The sequence below is a fragment of the Leopardus geoffroyi genome, chromosome X (genome assembly GCF_018350155.1).
Source record: "Leopardus geoffroyi isolate Oge1 chromosome X, O.geoffroyi_Oge1_pat1.0, whole genome shotgun sequence".
Taxonomy (NCBI): domain Eukaryota; kingdom Metazoa; phylum Chordata; class Mammalia; order Carnivora; family Felidae; genus Leopardus; species Leopardus geoffroyi.
In genome coordinates, this window is record NC_059343.1 from 1375579 (window position 1) to 1389224 (window position 13646).

Here is a 13646-nt window from a genome sequence, read left to right on the forward strand (position 1 = left end):
GCCTTCTTGGGGCTGTTATAAAACAGAGTTAAAAGGACGCCCTCCTGCAGAAGACGAACAAGGAAAAAGAGAAAAGAAAAGAGAAAAGTGAAGAGAAAAGAAAAGAAAGGAAAGGAAAAAGGGAAGGGAAGGGAAGGGAAGGGAAGGGAAGGGAAGGGAAGGGAAAGAAACAAAAAGAAAAAGAAAAAGAAAAAAAAAAAAAAAAAAGAACCAAAGATTAAAAAAAAAAACCAAAAACAAACCCAGGTCAGACTTAGGGCTTTAGAAGACGTGAGCATAAACCCAGACGTGCTGTGTAGACCCAGACAAGAGAGTGCAGATAGTCTGGGGGCTGTGTGCATAAGCAGTGCTCACGGACCCCCGCAGTGCCCACCAGGGACACACAGAGACAGATGTGCATCCCAGGGAACACAATGCAGTGGGCAGGTTCACAACACTAAAAAGAGGCCTCAACTCAATACGTGTGTGTGCAAAAAAAATTTTGTTGTTGTTGTCTGTCGCTTGGGTGGCTCGGTTGGTAAAGCAACCAACTTCGGCTCAGGTCATGATCTCACAGTTCACAAATTCGAGCCCCAGGACGGGCTCTGTGCTGACAGCTCAGAGACTGGAGCCTGCTTTGGACTCTGTGTCTCCATCTCTGTTTGCCCCTCGTCTGCTCATGCTCTGTCTGTCTGTCTGTCTGTCTCTCTCTCTCAAAAATAAATAAACAAAACCATTTGCCTCCTAAGCCAACCCAGTGAAGGAAAAGGCAAATGCCTGCTCCTCCTGGCATCACGTCACCAGGTGGCGGCTTTGTTCACACACATAATTGGGATGCACAAATATCCAGAGGGGACCACACCTTTTCTCATCTCCAAGGACCTCAGAACAAAGCACAGTAAACTCATTCTTCGAGGGCCAGAAAATCCCTTAAACAAACCAACCAACGCCTCCCTTGTGGTTCGACTGCTTCTTTCGTGATGAACACACATCAGACAAATTCATTAGCAGCTCATTTGTTTCTCTGGTTTATTCAACAAGAGTCAAATTCCAAAGCGTTAAATAAGAAAAAGGAAAGAAAGAAATCCCGCGGGGAAGGCTCATAGTCAGTTGTTGGCGTCAAGATACAAGCCTGGGCCTGTAGACACTGGGGGGGGGGGGGGGGGGGGGGGGGGGGGGGGAGGGGGGAGGAGGGGGGAGTCACCTCCCAGAGGACACGGACCAATCCCGGTTGGTGATCGACTGTGACGCTCTCAGAAGCCAGGGCCCTGCACAATGTCGCCAGCAGCTTGCCTGTTGAGCCACAGCAACCCATAAGTACCCAGTGGTAGTTGTTTTGTTTTGTTTGTTTTTAAATGGGGGGGGGGGGCCCTCACGGTGCCGAGTTTAAAAGACAGAACAGAAGGGTCCCTTGCCCCGGATTCCCATTAAATCACTCTGGGTACATGCGGGCCCCTGGTATTCCGTACAAGCAGGGCTTGGAAGGGTGCGGGGGCCTTATTCGCATCCTGAGAAACACGGTGGAGAAACCAGCCCTTGGAAGCATCGCACAGACACACACACACAAACAGCCACGGGCAGGGCTGAAGCTGCCGGCGGTGCAGGGCTCAGAAAGAACCACGCCCACAAAGCGCATGGGGGCACAAGGGGGCAGAGACGCCCGTGGGAAAGGCACAAAAACACCTCTCTCCCTACTGTTGGGGACGCGACTGCCGCCCACGCGCCTTTGGAACGCATCGCACGAAACCTAGAGCCGGTCTGTCTTGCAAACAGGAGGCGCGTGGGCTGAAAGAGCGCGCGCATCCTTCCAGCCCGCACGCAAGGTGCCAAGGTCAATTCGAGAGTAAACGTGAGTGCATCAGTGCCCCAGATGTGTAAAGTCCTTGTATGACGGCGTCTGGCGACGGAAGGACATGGAGCTTTGATTTTTTTCTTTCTTTTTTTCTTTTTCCCCATGCCTGGGGATTATCCCAAACCCTCTGGGTCGGGAGTACTCCGTCCTTGGGGGTGGCAAGAGAAAGGAGCCTCCCCCCTTCCCCTCCTGGCTGGGGATCGCTGGGGCTTTACAGTTGCAATCAGCATCCAGCCAGCGGGTGGGTAAAGGAGCTTCCAGAAGTTTCCTAGTTGATTTGTGCCCTTCCGCTGGGACGCATGGAGGCTCTCCCAAGAAACGCGCGGAGTGGCTGCTCCTGGATGCGCACAGCAGCGCGTTTGCGTCCTGCGCCTGCGTTGGTGACGGCACCGGCCGCGCACGCGCATGTGCGCAGGTGCGCACCGTGGGTATTCACAGCGGACCACGCATCAAGGGTCAGCTTCGTGGTGACGCAACCCCCCCCCCCCCCGCCCCCACCGCGGCATCTACACGAAGCCGCTGTCTCTGATGCCAAAGAAGCCGGCGTGCACGGCGTCGCCCAGGGGGAACATGTGCTCATGGTTCAGGCCCCACTCGCCCTCGTCCTCGTCCTCGGGCTCGGCCTCCGCGCCGCTGCGCGCGTTCTCGTACAGGAAGACCTGCTCGTCCACGTGCGCGGGGGCCAGGCGGTTCCTCTTGGCGCTGACCACGTTGGCGGACGAGCCAAAGAGCCGCTCAGGGAAGACGCGGGTAGCCGCCACGCACCAATATTTCTGCAGCACCTTGGGCAGCACGGGGAACAGGGCCAGGCGGTCGGACCACCACTTGAGCGGGTCCTCGTTGAGACCCAGCACCTTCTGCGACTTGAAGTTGCTCAGCTCCTCGACCACCTGCGCGTGCCACTCTTCCTGGTCCTCCGCGCCCCCCGTCTGGCAGAAGATCTCGGCCAGCATGCTGTTGATGACGCTCGTGGGCGGCGGCGTGGACGCCAGCACCAGCTTCTTGACCGGGGGCTCCTCGGGCAGCGCGAACATCTTGTCCTCCGCCGGCCGGTAGCCGCCCTCCTTGACCTTGTCCAGAAGCCCCTTGGCCTCCTCCACCACCCTGTTCTCCACCTGCTGCCTCTCGAAGGCGGACAGGAAGGGCAGACGCTTGTAGCGGGGGTCCAGGAAGGTGGCCACGTTGAGGAACATGTCGATCTCCGGCGTCTCCTGGTAGGTCTTGGACAGCTCCTTGGCGATCACCTCCTTGGCCATGCTGACCTCCTTGCAGTCGGTCTCCTTGATGTTGAGGGTGGTGTTCAGCAGCATGTGCAGCAGGGGCTTCACCATGCTGATGGTGGGGTACTTGGAGGCGGACAGCATCTCGGCCACCTGCTTGAAGGGCTGCAGCAGGTCCACCAGGCCCTCGATGGTGGCCCACTCGGCTGCCTCCAGCATCAGGTGGTGGTTGTTGCTGTCCTCCACCAGCACGCCGGCGATGACGAACTGCTGCTCCCTCAGGCGCTGGAGCATGGCCAGCGTGCTGCCCCACCAGGACACCCGGTTGCTGACCAGCATGCAGGGAGCCACGTTCTGCTGCTTCTGCTTCTCATAGAGCATGTACATGGCCACCGCGGACTGCTGGAAGTACTCGACCAGCTTGCAGCAGCGGCCGAGCAGCCCGGCCAGCTTAGGCAGCTGCAGGGCGCGCTGGATGCCCGCGTTGAACGTGTGGCCCAGGCAGGGCATCTGGACCGAGATGTCCAGCAGGGAGCACGCCTTGGCGATGTCCTTGCCGCCGTCCGTCGTGGCCCCGAACACCTTGCTGCTGATGCCCCACTCGATGAAGGCCTCGTACAGGACCCGGGTGATGCACTCGGCCGCGTTGTCCTCGGGGACCTCGAACGTCTTCAGGCAGCGGGAGCCCACGGACAGGCAGCCGGGGGCCCCGCCGCCCAGGAAGTGGGCGGCCAGCGTCACGTACGCCCGGTTCTGGTTCTCGCTCCTCCACATGTCGGTGGAGATGCCGCACCAGGAGGCGTCGCCCAGCTCCTTGAGGACGGCCTCGCGCACGGCGCCGTACTTCTCGGGGATGGCCTTGCTGCACACGAACTTCCTGCTGGGCAGCTCGTACCTGGGGTCGGCCGTCTTCAGCAGCACCTTGAAGGTGGGCTCGTCCACGATGGAGGCGGGGTACAGGCCCTCGCAGATGAGGCCGAGCACGGCGGCCGTGAGCTCCTGCTGCCGCTTGCTCTCGTGGCCGTGGCCGGCCTTGGCGGCCAGCGTGTCCTGCGGGGCCAGCTGGGAGGCCTCGGGCTTCAGCTTGGAGAAGGCGGTGGCAAAGGCCTCGCGCATCTGCTCCGTGTTGCTCTTGACGAACTCGCAGAACTCGTCGGGGTGGTTCTTCTCCAGGTGGTAGGACAGGTTGGAGGTGTTCCCGGAGTAGGCAATCTGAGCCATGCAGATGCGACAGTATATCTTTTTCCACTGCAGGATGCATCCCTCGGCGTTCGTGTCAAAGCCGAAGTACTTCCACACTTTGCTTTTGGCGCGCGGGTGGGCCACTAACTTGAGGTCCGTCTGGGACGGGTCCAGGCCCTTCGCCTCCATGGCTTCTGTGCCGCGGCCCGCCTGTGGGGCCTCCACTCATTCCTGCGCACCTGCTGGGAGCCGGGAAGACAAACACAGCGTGAGAAGGGACCCAGGCACGGGCGGAGAGGGAGCGAGCACGCGGTCTGCAGGCCGCGGGGCACGGGGACCCGACCGGGGCGTGCGTGGCTTTGGCAAAGCGGAGGGGGCTCGCTCGCGCAGCTGGGCTGAGTGCTCTCGTCCTGCAGCTCAGTCCCACGTGCGGGGACGCCTCCGCGCGTCTGAGAACATGCACGTCTGTGGGTTTCTCTGTGCTCATAGCTCCTTCCTCACGTTGGCTGTTTATGGTTTCCTGTGCTACCGCATCCGCCAACCGGGCACCTGCCGGGAGGGGTCACTCTTGGGGACACTGCTCGCTGAGTGCGGAAGCCCACGTCCCCAAGGACCCCGGAGGACCCACCACCACCGCCTGCTCAAGCCTCGTTTTGGGAGCGAGGACGAGAGGCGCACGGCGTCCAGGAAGCAAACACAGGATTTCACTTTCGACAGGAGAGCCTTTACATTGCCTAACAGGCATAGCAATTTTTTGTTTTTTGTTTTTTTTGTCCTCCAAATTTGACAGTTTAAAGCGACGCCTTTGGGAACATGGCACGCTCCCTTTTGAGCTTGGGCACGTCCGTGATCGGGAACGTCGTGGGGGCAGGAACAGACATCGTGATTCCGGGAGCTTCTCAAAATGCCCCCCTGTGCGCAGAAATATGCATTTGCTGTGCACGGGTCCAGCAACGCCAGGCTCTCGGGGGGGAGGTTTTCATGGCCTGGGAGACAGGCCCCAGGGCGCCCGCCGTCCCTGAAGCCCCAGAGTCTGGCCTCTTGGAGCTGCCAGTCAGGGCGCAGATGCCCAAAAGGGCAGCTGGGTTCTGTCGAAAGGTCTCTGTTAGGTCTGCAACGTTTTAACCCGCCATAAAGTGCTCAGGGCGTCCCAAGGCAAACTACACCAATCAGGCATTTTCTGAGTATTGGAGACGTGGCCAGAACAAAATCTCAGGGTGCACAGGAAACCGAAGACTAGACCTCCCAGCGAAATGCAGGTACTCCCAGAACCTGGAAATGGAACCACATTTGAAATAGGACCCCACTGTGATTAGGTGAAGGATGTCAAGAAGAGGTCATGGGAGGGACACAGCCTCAAGCCCGGGGATGCCAGGAGCCCCCAGAAGTGGAAGAGGCAGGAAGGACCCTCCCCTGGAGCCTCTGGAGGGAGTGGGCTCAGACTGGCCTAGATCTCAGCAGCCCTGCCCTGCCTGGATCTCAGTGGCCCTGTCCTGCCTGGGTCTCAGCAGCCCTGTCCCTCCTGCATCTCAGCAGCCCTGCCCTGCCTGGATCTCAGCGACCCTGCCCCTCCTGGGTCTCCGTGGCCCTTCCCTGCCTGGATCTCAGTGGTCCTGCCCCTCCTGGGTCTCAGTGGCCCTGCCCTGCCTGGGTCTCAGCAGCCCTGTCCCTCCTGCACCTCAGCAGCCCTGCCCTGCCTGGATCTCAGTGGTCCTGCCCCGCCTGGATCTCAGAATCTGATCTCCAGAGCTGGGAAAGGATAGATTTCTGACATTGTAAGCCAGTGGCACTTAGGTAAGGGTGAGCCCAGAGCAGTCCTAGGACAAAGGTGAAACTTTAAAAGATACTGAGTGTCAACACCATGCCGCAAAGGCCCCCGCGTCCTCACAGGCAGGCACGCCCCTCCACGCTGGCCTGCCTGAGGCTTTTCAGGAAGATGTCACAATACCCCTGATGGGGCATTATGGTCCCCGGGCGGCATCGAGGGCACCACAGCTGTGACCCGCTCCAGGTAAGGAGCTAACATACGGGGTGCGGAGTCTCCAGGTCAGGTGGACAGTCAAGGATCCGCAAACAGTGCGGCACCCTGGTTCCGGAAGGGGAACGTCGGACCCGAGGAGCACCATGTGGGGGTCCCATGTGTCCAGTCTCCCGACCACGTCATGATCGTTAGAATACGTGTCTTTAGTTTAGCGGAATGAGGTCAGGAGACCCCGACCGAGGGTTGCACACAATCCCGGCGGCATCCCAAGCAGGGCCTGCGGGCGGGCGGGTCTTCTAGATGGTTTCTTCCCCTTGGTACACACAGTTAGGTCAGAAACTCGGCCTCCCTCCCCCTCCCCCCCGCCCACGGCTCAGGACAGCAGGTGACGGTTTCCTGTGAGCCCCTGGAAGGCCACCGGGCAGGGCTGCCTTCCGCGGTCTATGAGGTCCGTGCCGACACGGCCACCTGTAAAGGTTTCTCCAAGGCCACCTTTCACAGCTCATACTGGTGGGTGCTCCAAGGACCTCGGGGGGACCGTCCCCAAGAACCCCCCCCCCCGGGGGACCGCAAGCTCTTGCCTTTTTCAGAAAGCAGTCGGTATCCTTCCCAAACAGCGCATCCCGGGGGGGGGGGGGGAGGGCAGTGGACACGGAGCCTACCACCTTCCAGAAGTCCCGGCACTCAAGAGACCAGCGAATGGCGAACACGGAACACAGGGCCGCGACAGTCGCTAGCCTACTTTGCCTCCTGGAGAAATGTCCTTATTTTTTTTCAACGGAAAAACCTGTGTCACTGCTAATAACAGATCATCGGCTTCTGTTATTTTATGTATTCATTTTTTAACGTTTATTTACTTTTGAGAGAGAGACAGAAAGACAGAGCATGAGTGGTGGAGGGACAGAGAGAGAGGGAGACACAGAATCCGGCCCAACGCAGGGCTCAAACCCACAGACCGTGAGATCATGCCCTGAGCCGAAATCAGACGCTCAACCGACTGAACCACACAGACGCCCCCCAAACAGAGTTTTTAAGAATTTTCTGCAATATCAGAACGGCGCCCTGAAACACATCAAGTCGATTTTCTCTCCTTTTCAAAACTCACTGATGCATCGAGACGTGTAATTTCCAACAGACAAACCCTCCGTTGATGGTGCCAGTGTGAGCAGGTGTCCCCAGACAACACGGCAATTTCCAGAAGGTTTGAGGCCAGTGCTTTGCTTGGGCGTTGGGATGACATTGGGATATTAAGTGCGGTAAAATAATAAAAATAATAATAATCATGTATTTTTAAGATATGACGGATAGATACACCTCAGCGTGTGATGGGCCGTCTGGCCAGGGATGCCCACACAAAAAATCTGGAAATGAGACTATCTCATCGGAACTCGGTTTGCTGATACGCCGTCTCTAAAAAGACCTGACCAACATTCATTCCTGAGTCTGTAACGATCTTGTTTGTGGATCAATTTTAAGAAATTGAGAAATTTTAGCAGGCAGGACCGCTCACCTCTTAGCTCTTTATTTCTTACCCCCATACAGTCTGAATGACATCAGACATCATGCCTGCCACGTGTAACCCCTTTTATAAAACATGCAAGAGACAAGCGCCTGGCTGGCTCCATCGCTTAAGCGTCCGACATCGGCTCAGGGCATGATCTCACGATGCGTGAGTTCGAGCCCCGCGTTGGGCTCTGTGCTGACAGCTCGGAGCCTGGAACCTGCTTCTGATTCTATAATACTCTCTCTCTCTCTCTGCCGTTCCCCTGCTCATGCTCTTTCTGTCTGTCCCCAAAAATAACAAATAAATAAATAAGCATTAAAAAATAAAACAAATAAACACAAGGTACAAGAGCCACCTCCTGGTCTGGGTTCACACAAAAACACTCAGCTTTTTACTGTTTAGCTCGAGGCCCCCAGGACAAAGTTCAATGACTCTCCTTCAAAGGTGCGGTCTGGGGAGGAGAAGATCACAAAAGGTTTAAAAGGCACAGCAAGGCGTGGGCAACCGGCAACCAGCAGACCTCAGAGGAGACCCCCTCTTCTCACAGTATCTAAAATTGTCTCTAACGCGACAGACAGGCAGGGGGGTTCGCGTGGGGCCACCAGGAAAAAGTTCATCTTTATATGTGACGATCCAGTTCTGGGGCACAGATAAGGACTCCTCTAGCGGACATGTGACTTCAGGACTGGCTTGTATTTTCACCTTTTTTTTTTGTTTTTTGTGTGTGTTTTTTTTTTTTTTTTTTGGTTTGTTTGTTTTTTTTTAATCAACAAGTGGAAAGACCAGACCAAGCCGTCAGCTCCAACACACAGAAACAAGTTCTTGAAACATGCAAGTTCAAATCCCATTGCCAGATTGAACCTGTCTTTTCTGGGAACCCCGTGGACGGGCTCCTACACAGGCGACAGAGCCCATCTAAGGGGCCCGTCTAAAAGCGAAATCACATGGAAACACAGAAGCCACCACGTCCTACAACTTGGGGCGGCTTGCCCGTAGCTCGTCACTGTGCCCAAGCTGGTTTAAAGGCCCCAGTTGACTTCCCAGTACTGGCTGGCTCGTCACCCCCCACCTCCCCTGCCTTGGTTTCTACTGCTATAAATGTGTTAGAAAATACCAAACTCCAGTGTATCAGACGACGCAAAACTCAGGTAAAAATCAAAGATTCACTTCCCTGAGTGGAGGTTGGGGAGGGTGGGGCTCCCCGAAAACAATCTCTTCTTCCTACTCACAGCTGAGGCTCTCAGGGTCTGACCCAGAGCCCCCCCACCTCCCCTCCGTTAGCGGCTAGAGGGCGGAACTGAAAAGTACAGTTGGATCTTGAACAACGTGGGGGTGAGCGGGGGGGCCAAGTGCCCCCAGCCTGGAAAGCCGGCTTGAACTTGCGGCTTCGCACACAGTTCGTGAGTGTGGACCCAGAGCCTCACGGGTCCCAGGCACGGCGCGCTGGCCCCTACTTTGTGTATCAAGTAGAAGACGCTGTGTTCTTCCAATGAAGGAAGCTACAGAAAAGGAAAGGTGATTAAGAAAATGGGAAGGGAGAGAAAACGCACTCGGAGTGGTGTGGTGTCCTTGTGCAAAACAAAAACAAACACAAACACAAAAACCCAGAAAACTCGCATGTGGGTGAAACTGCACGCTTGAGGCCGGAGTCGTTCAAGGCTCAGCTGTATTTTGGCGACAACACACGCTCTCCGTGTGGCGCATCTCGGGGTGTGGGGCGGGGGGGGGGGGTCCTGCGGGGTGCTCCAGGGACTGGCACAGCTCCCTGGGACCCCCTCCGCAGGCGTCAGCAGAGCCGGGGGTACGGACTGCAAGGTAGCACACTAGCCCAGCTCCCGGCGAGTGCCGCGTTTGGGAAAGGACTCCTCTGTGGCCTAAAAATAACCCGCGGCCCGTGCGCACCCGCTGGAGGGGGGGCCCCGGGTCCCCGTGAGGCCGCGCGCGCACCGGGGCCTCCCGGCGGCGGGGTCCGCGGCCACGCGGCCGGTCCCCACCGCTGCCCGGCGCGCCGGCGGGTCCCAACCCGGAGCTCCGGGCGCAGCGGGGCGCTGTTCCGGGCGCGGGCACCGAGCGGGCCCCGGCCGGGCCTTCCGGGAAGAGGCCGCCGCCGCCGCCGCCGCGCCCGGGGCTGGGGGAGGGGAAGGGGGCACCTCCGGGGCGGCCCCGCGCGCGCCGTCCCTGCGGGGACCCCCGGCGGCGCGCACGGCAGCCCCAGGGCCGGGGAGCGGGGGAGGGAGGGTCTTCCGGGAGACCCCGGCCCCGGCCCGGCGGCAGCGAGGAGCTTCGGGGCTCTCTCGACCCCCGCCCCGCCCCGGCCCGCAGCGCCGCGCGCCTCCCCCCTGCAGCCGGCCCGCCCGCGCCTCCCCCCCCCCCCCCGGCCCCGCCGAGCGACGAGCGCGCCGCCCCCTCCCCCCCAGCCCCGCTGACCTGGCTCCGCGAAGCCCCCGAGGCAGCGCCGCAGCAGCTGCGCCAACACCACCGCCGCGCCCGCCGCGTAGACCCGCAGGGCCGCCCGCGCCGCAGACAAAGGCGACATGGCTGCCCGGCCGCCGCTTCCGCGCCGCCCGCCGCCGCCGCCCGCCCCCGGGACCCGGCGCGACACCGGCCGGCGGAAACGCGCCCGCGCGGCCCGCCCTCCGCGCCCGCCCCGGCCCGGGAGCCGTGACCCCGCCCCGACCTCCCACCCGCCGCGACCTCCCCCCCCCGACCCCCGCCCGGGGCCCCCGCCCCGACCCCCCTCCCTGACCCCGACGCGACCCCCGAACCCCGCCAGGGACCCCGCCCCAACCCCCCCGACCCCCTCCCGGGGCCCCCGCCCGACCCGGGCCCCAGCCCTGACCCCGACCCGACCCCCGAACGCCCCCCGGGACCCCTCCCTGACCCCGACCCGACCCCCGACCCCAGACCCCAGACTCCCGACCCTCCCTCGGGGCCCCAGCCCCGGCCCCGGGCCCCCGCCTTGACCCCGACCTGACCCCCGATCCCCGCGCTGACCCCGACCCTACCCCGACCCCCGCCCCGACCCCCCTCCCTGACCCCAACGCGACCCCCGAACCCCACCCGAGGTACCCCCGCCGTGACCCCGACCCGACCCCCAACCCCCGCCCTGACCCGGACCTGACCCCCGACCCCCGCCTGGGACCCCGCCCCGACCCCAGGCCCCCTCCCTGACCCCGACCCGACCCCCTATTCCAGACCCCCGCCCCGGGCCCCCGCCCTGACCACGACCTGCCCCCCGCCCCCCATTCCCCGCCCGGGGTCCCCGCCCTCACCCGACGCGACCCACGAACCACGAACCCCGCCCGGGGACCCCGCCAGAGGCCCCGATCCCGGGCAACCGCCCTGACCCCGGACCCCCGCCCTCGGACCCTCCCCGACCCTGGACCCCCGTCCCAACACCACCCCCCCACACACACACCCTGGCCCGGGGACCCTGCCATGACCCCGGAACCCCGCCTGGGGACCTGCCCACACCTGGACCCCCGCCTGGGAAACCCTCCCTGACCCCAACCCAACCCTTGACCCCGGCCCGAGAGCCCTGACTGACCATGGACCCCTGCCCGGAACCAGATCCGGACCCTGGACCCCTGCCCAGACTCCGCCCCAATCCTGGACCCCTCCCCAGACTCTTGCCCCCCTTCCGAGACTCCTCCCTCACCCGGCCCACACCCTGGATCCCCGCCCGGTGCCTCCCCGACTCCGCCTCCGGACCCCCTCCCCAGACACCCTGCCTGACCCTGCCGGGACCCTGGACCCCTTCCCTGGAAACTCCACCGCTACCCCGACCCCTCCCTTGATCCTGCGACCCCGACCGGATCCCGGACCCCAGCCGGGGACCCCTCCCTGGCCTTGCCCGACTCTGCCCAGGGGCCCTGCCTCTGTCACTTGCTAGGGACCCAGCCCAGATGCTAGACCAGAGATCCCCATCCGGACCCCCAACCCCTACCCAGTGACTGCCTAGCAGGCCCAAGACCCCCGACCCGAACCCCACCCAGATGCCAGAACCCCACGAGGGGACCGCACCCATGGGCCTCTCCCGGACCAGGGTCCCCACACACCAGATCCTGGCCCAGCAACCCCCCGTGGAGCCTTGCACAGGGCCCCCGCCTGAACCCCAGATCGGGGACTAGGACCCCTGCCCGGGACTTCCTTCCAGATCCCGCCTGGACCCGGGTCACCCACCTAGGGACCCTGCCCAGAGGTAGGATTAGAGACCCCACCCAGACAGCACCACCCACCCTACCCCAGCCCGGGGCCCCTGCCCAGACCAGAGACCTCTCCCAGAACCTGGAAGTCCTGCCCAGGGACCCCTTCCAGACCCCGGGACCCTGCCCCCACCCGACACTCCTGCACAGCGCAAAACCCTACATGGACATCCACATGAATGAATCCCTGCCCAGACCTCGCACTCCCCCATCAAGACCCCCCACTCAAATCAGGGACCCTCACCCAGACCCCTACCAGACCGCAAAAGTCCTATGAGGACCCCCGCAGGCCCCCACCCAGACTCCCGCAGGGACCCCCAGCAGACCCCACTGGAATCACACATCCCCACACATCGTGGCTGGGGACTCCCTATGCTGCTTCTGGTCACAGTCCTGCCTGGACCCCCCTGAGCCCCCCCCCAAGACCCCTGTTGGGATCACTGGAGTTTCACTGAGACTCCCCCACAGACCCCTACCCAGAACCCCACCACCACGATGGACACCTAAACCCGGCTACCCCACAAGGACCTCAATACCTGTCAGAACCCAAGACCCCCACTCATACTGCCCTCAATGCCAACAGCCACCTGAATGCAGATTAGAATCTCTTTCACACACACACACACACACACACACACACACACACACACTAGGAGAGACCACCGGATCCCACACCTGTCCATAACCCTCCAGATCCCAGACCCCCACCAGGACCCGGGATCTCCCAGGACTCCCTCCCCTAGGAGGTGAACCACCCCGCCCCCCCCCTCGGCCTGACTGCAGGGGGCACCCTTTCACTCCGGCCACCTGGACTGGCTTCCCATGCGGATCTAAGATGCCAGGGACACACAGCTCCTTCCTGCAACCCCCAGCCAGGTTCGGAAGGTTCCTTCTGACCTTTGCAACCTTCTGTGCTGCAGATCGGGAAAACTGAGGCCAAGAAGCCTTCCCAGGATGCCCTGCGGGACCAGAGTACGTGGGCCTGCCCTGCTCAGCCAGGTGCACCCAGCATAGACCATCGGGGAGAGTCACCATACCTGTCACCTGTGCCCTGTTCCCCACAGCAGCCCCTGCCGTGTGGGGTGCGCAGTTTGTGGCTCACAGCGTGAAAACGACGAGGGTGTGGAACCCGGGGTTCACCAGTGAGCAGTGGGATTTCTCAGCGTTTGTGCAAAAGCAGCCAGGACAGGCATGTGGTCCCCTCCTCCCCTCTTGTCCAGTCTCCCCTAAGTGCCGTATCGTGAGGTTTCTGCAGCCGTGAGCTGGGGAAGGGGATCCTGATAGCTGAGACCTTGCCCCAGATGTTTCCTGCGGTGCTTTTAGAGGACCCCCCCCCAAGTCACCTTCCTGATCTGGAAGACACAGATGCTTCTTCAGTCTGGTTTTTATCACACTTGCAATAAATCACCCCAAATGCAACTGCTCGAAACGAGACACTGGTTCCACTCAAGGTCTCCCGGGGTCCAAACTGGGGCGTCCACCCACTGGGTCCCTGCGGGCATCCCCGGGACAAGGATGAGCACAGCTCTCGGGGGCCGTCGGCAGGGGGCAACCCTGGGCTCCTGGAGGTCCCTCTCTGGTCCCGGCGGGTGTCCCCCAGACCCCTCTTCTTGCAATGCGTGCCCCTTGCCCTCTGCCGTATCTCTGTGCCTCCAGCTGGACAAGGTTGTCTGCTTGTGAGGGCTCGCGGGATTAGAACGGTCTGAGCAGGTTAATCTAGGAT

At 61.3% G+C, this 13646-nt stretch overlaps 2 protein-coding genes across 12 annotated transcripts in view; both read right to left on the minus strand.

The window, feature by feature from the left end:
• The window catches only part of DHRSX (dehydrogenase/reductase X-linked), a 227781-nt gene extending 217445 nt beyond the window's left edge, over nt 1-10336 (minus strand). For 4 of the 11 annotated variants that reach the window (XR_006710937.1, XR_006710938.1, XM_045471941.1 and 1 more), the window contains exon 1: nt 10146-10331. Coding sequence is in view for 6 of the 11 variants with exons in the window: in XM_045471941.1 (XP_045327897.1) it covers nt 10146-10254 (109 nt within the window). In the remaining 5 variants the exon portion in view is untranslated. Of the gene's footprint in view, nt 1-10145 lie in introns of all 11 variants that reach the window. The other 7 variants (XR_006710935.1, XR_006710934.1, XM_045471939.1 and 4 more) reach the window with 3 other exon arrangements.
• ZBED1 (zinc finger BED-type containing 1) lies at nt 984-13499 on the minus strand. The gene is made up of 2 exons (XM_045471936.1): nt 12961-13499; nt 984-4475 (listed from the first exon to the last, which is right to left on the minus strand). The coding sequence occupies exon 2, from the start codon at nt 4420-4422 to the stop codon at nt 2338-2340; it is 2085 nt and encodes a 694-aa protein (XP_045327892.1). The 5' UTR covers nt 4423-4475; nt 12961-13499; the 3' UTR covers nt 984-2337.
• Between the last annotated feature and the right edge of the window lie 147 nt (nt 13500-13646).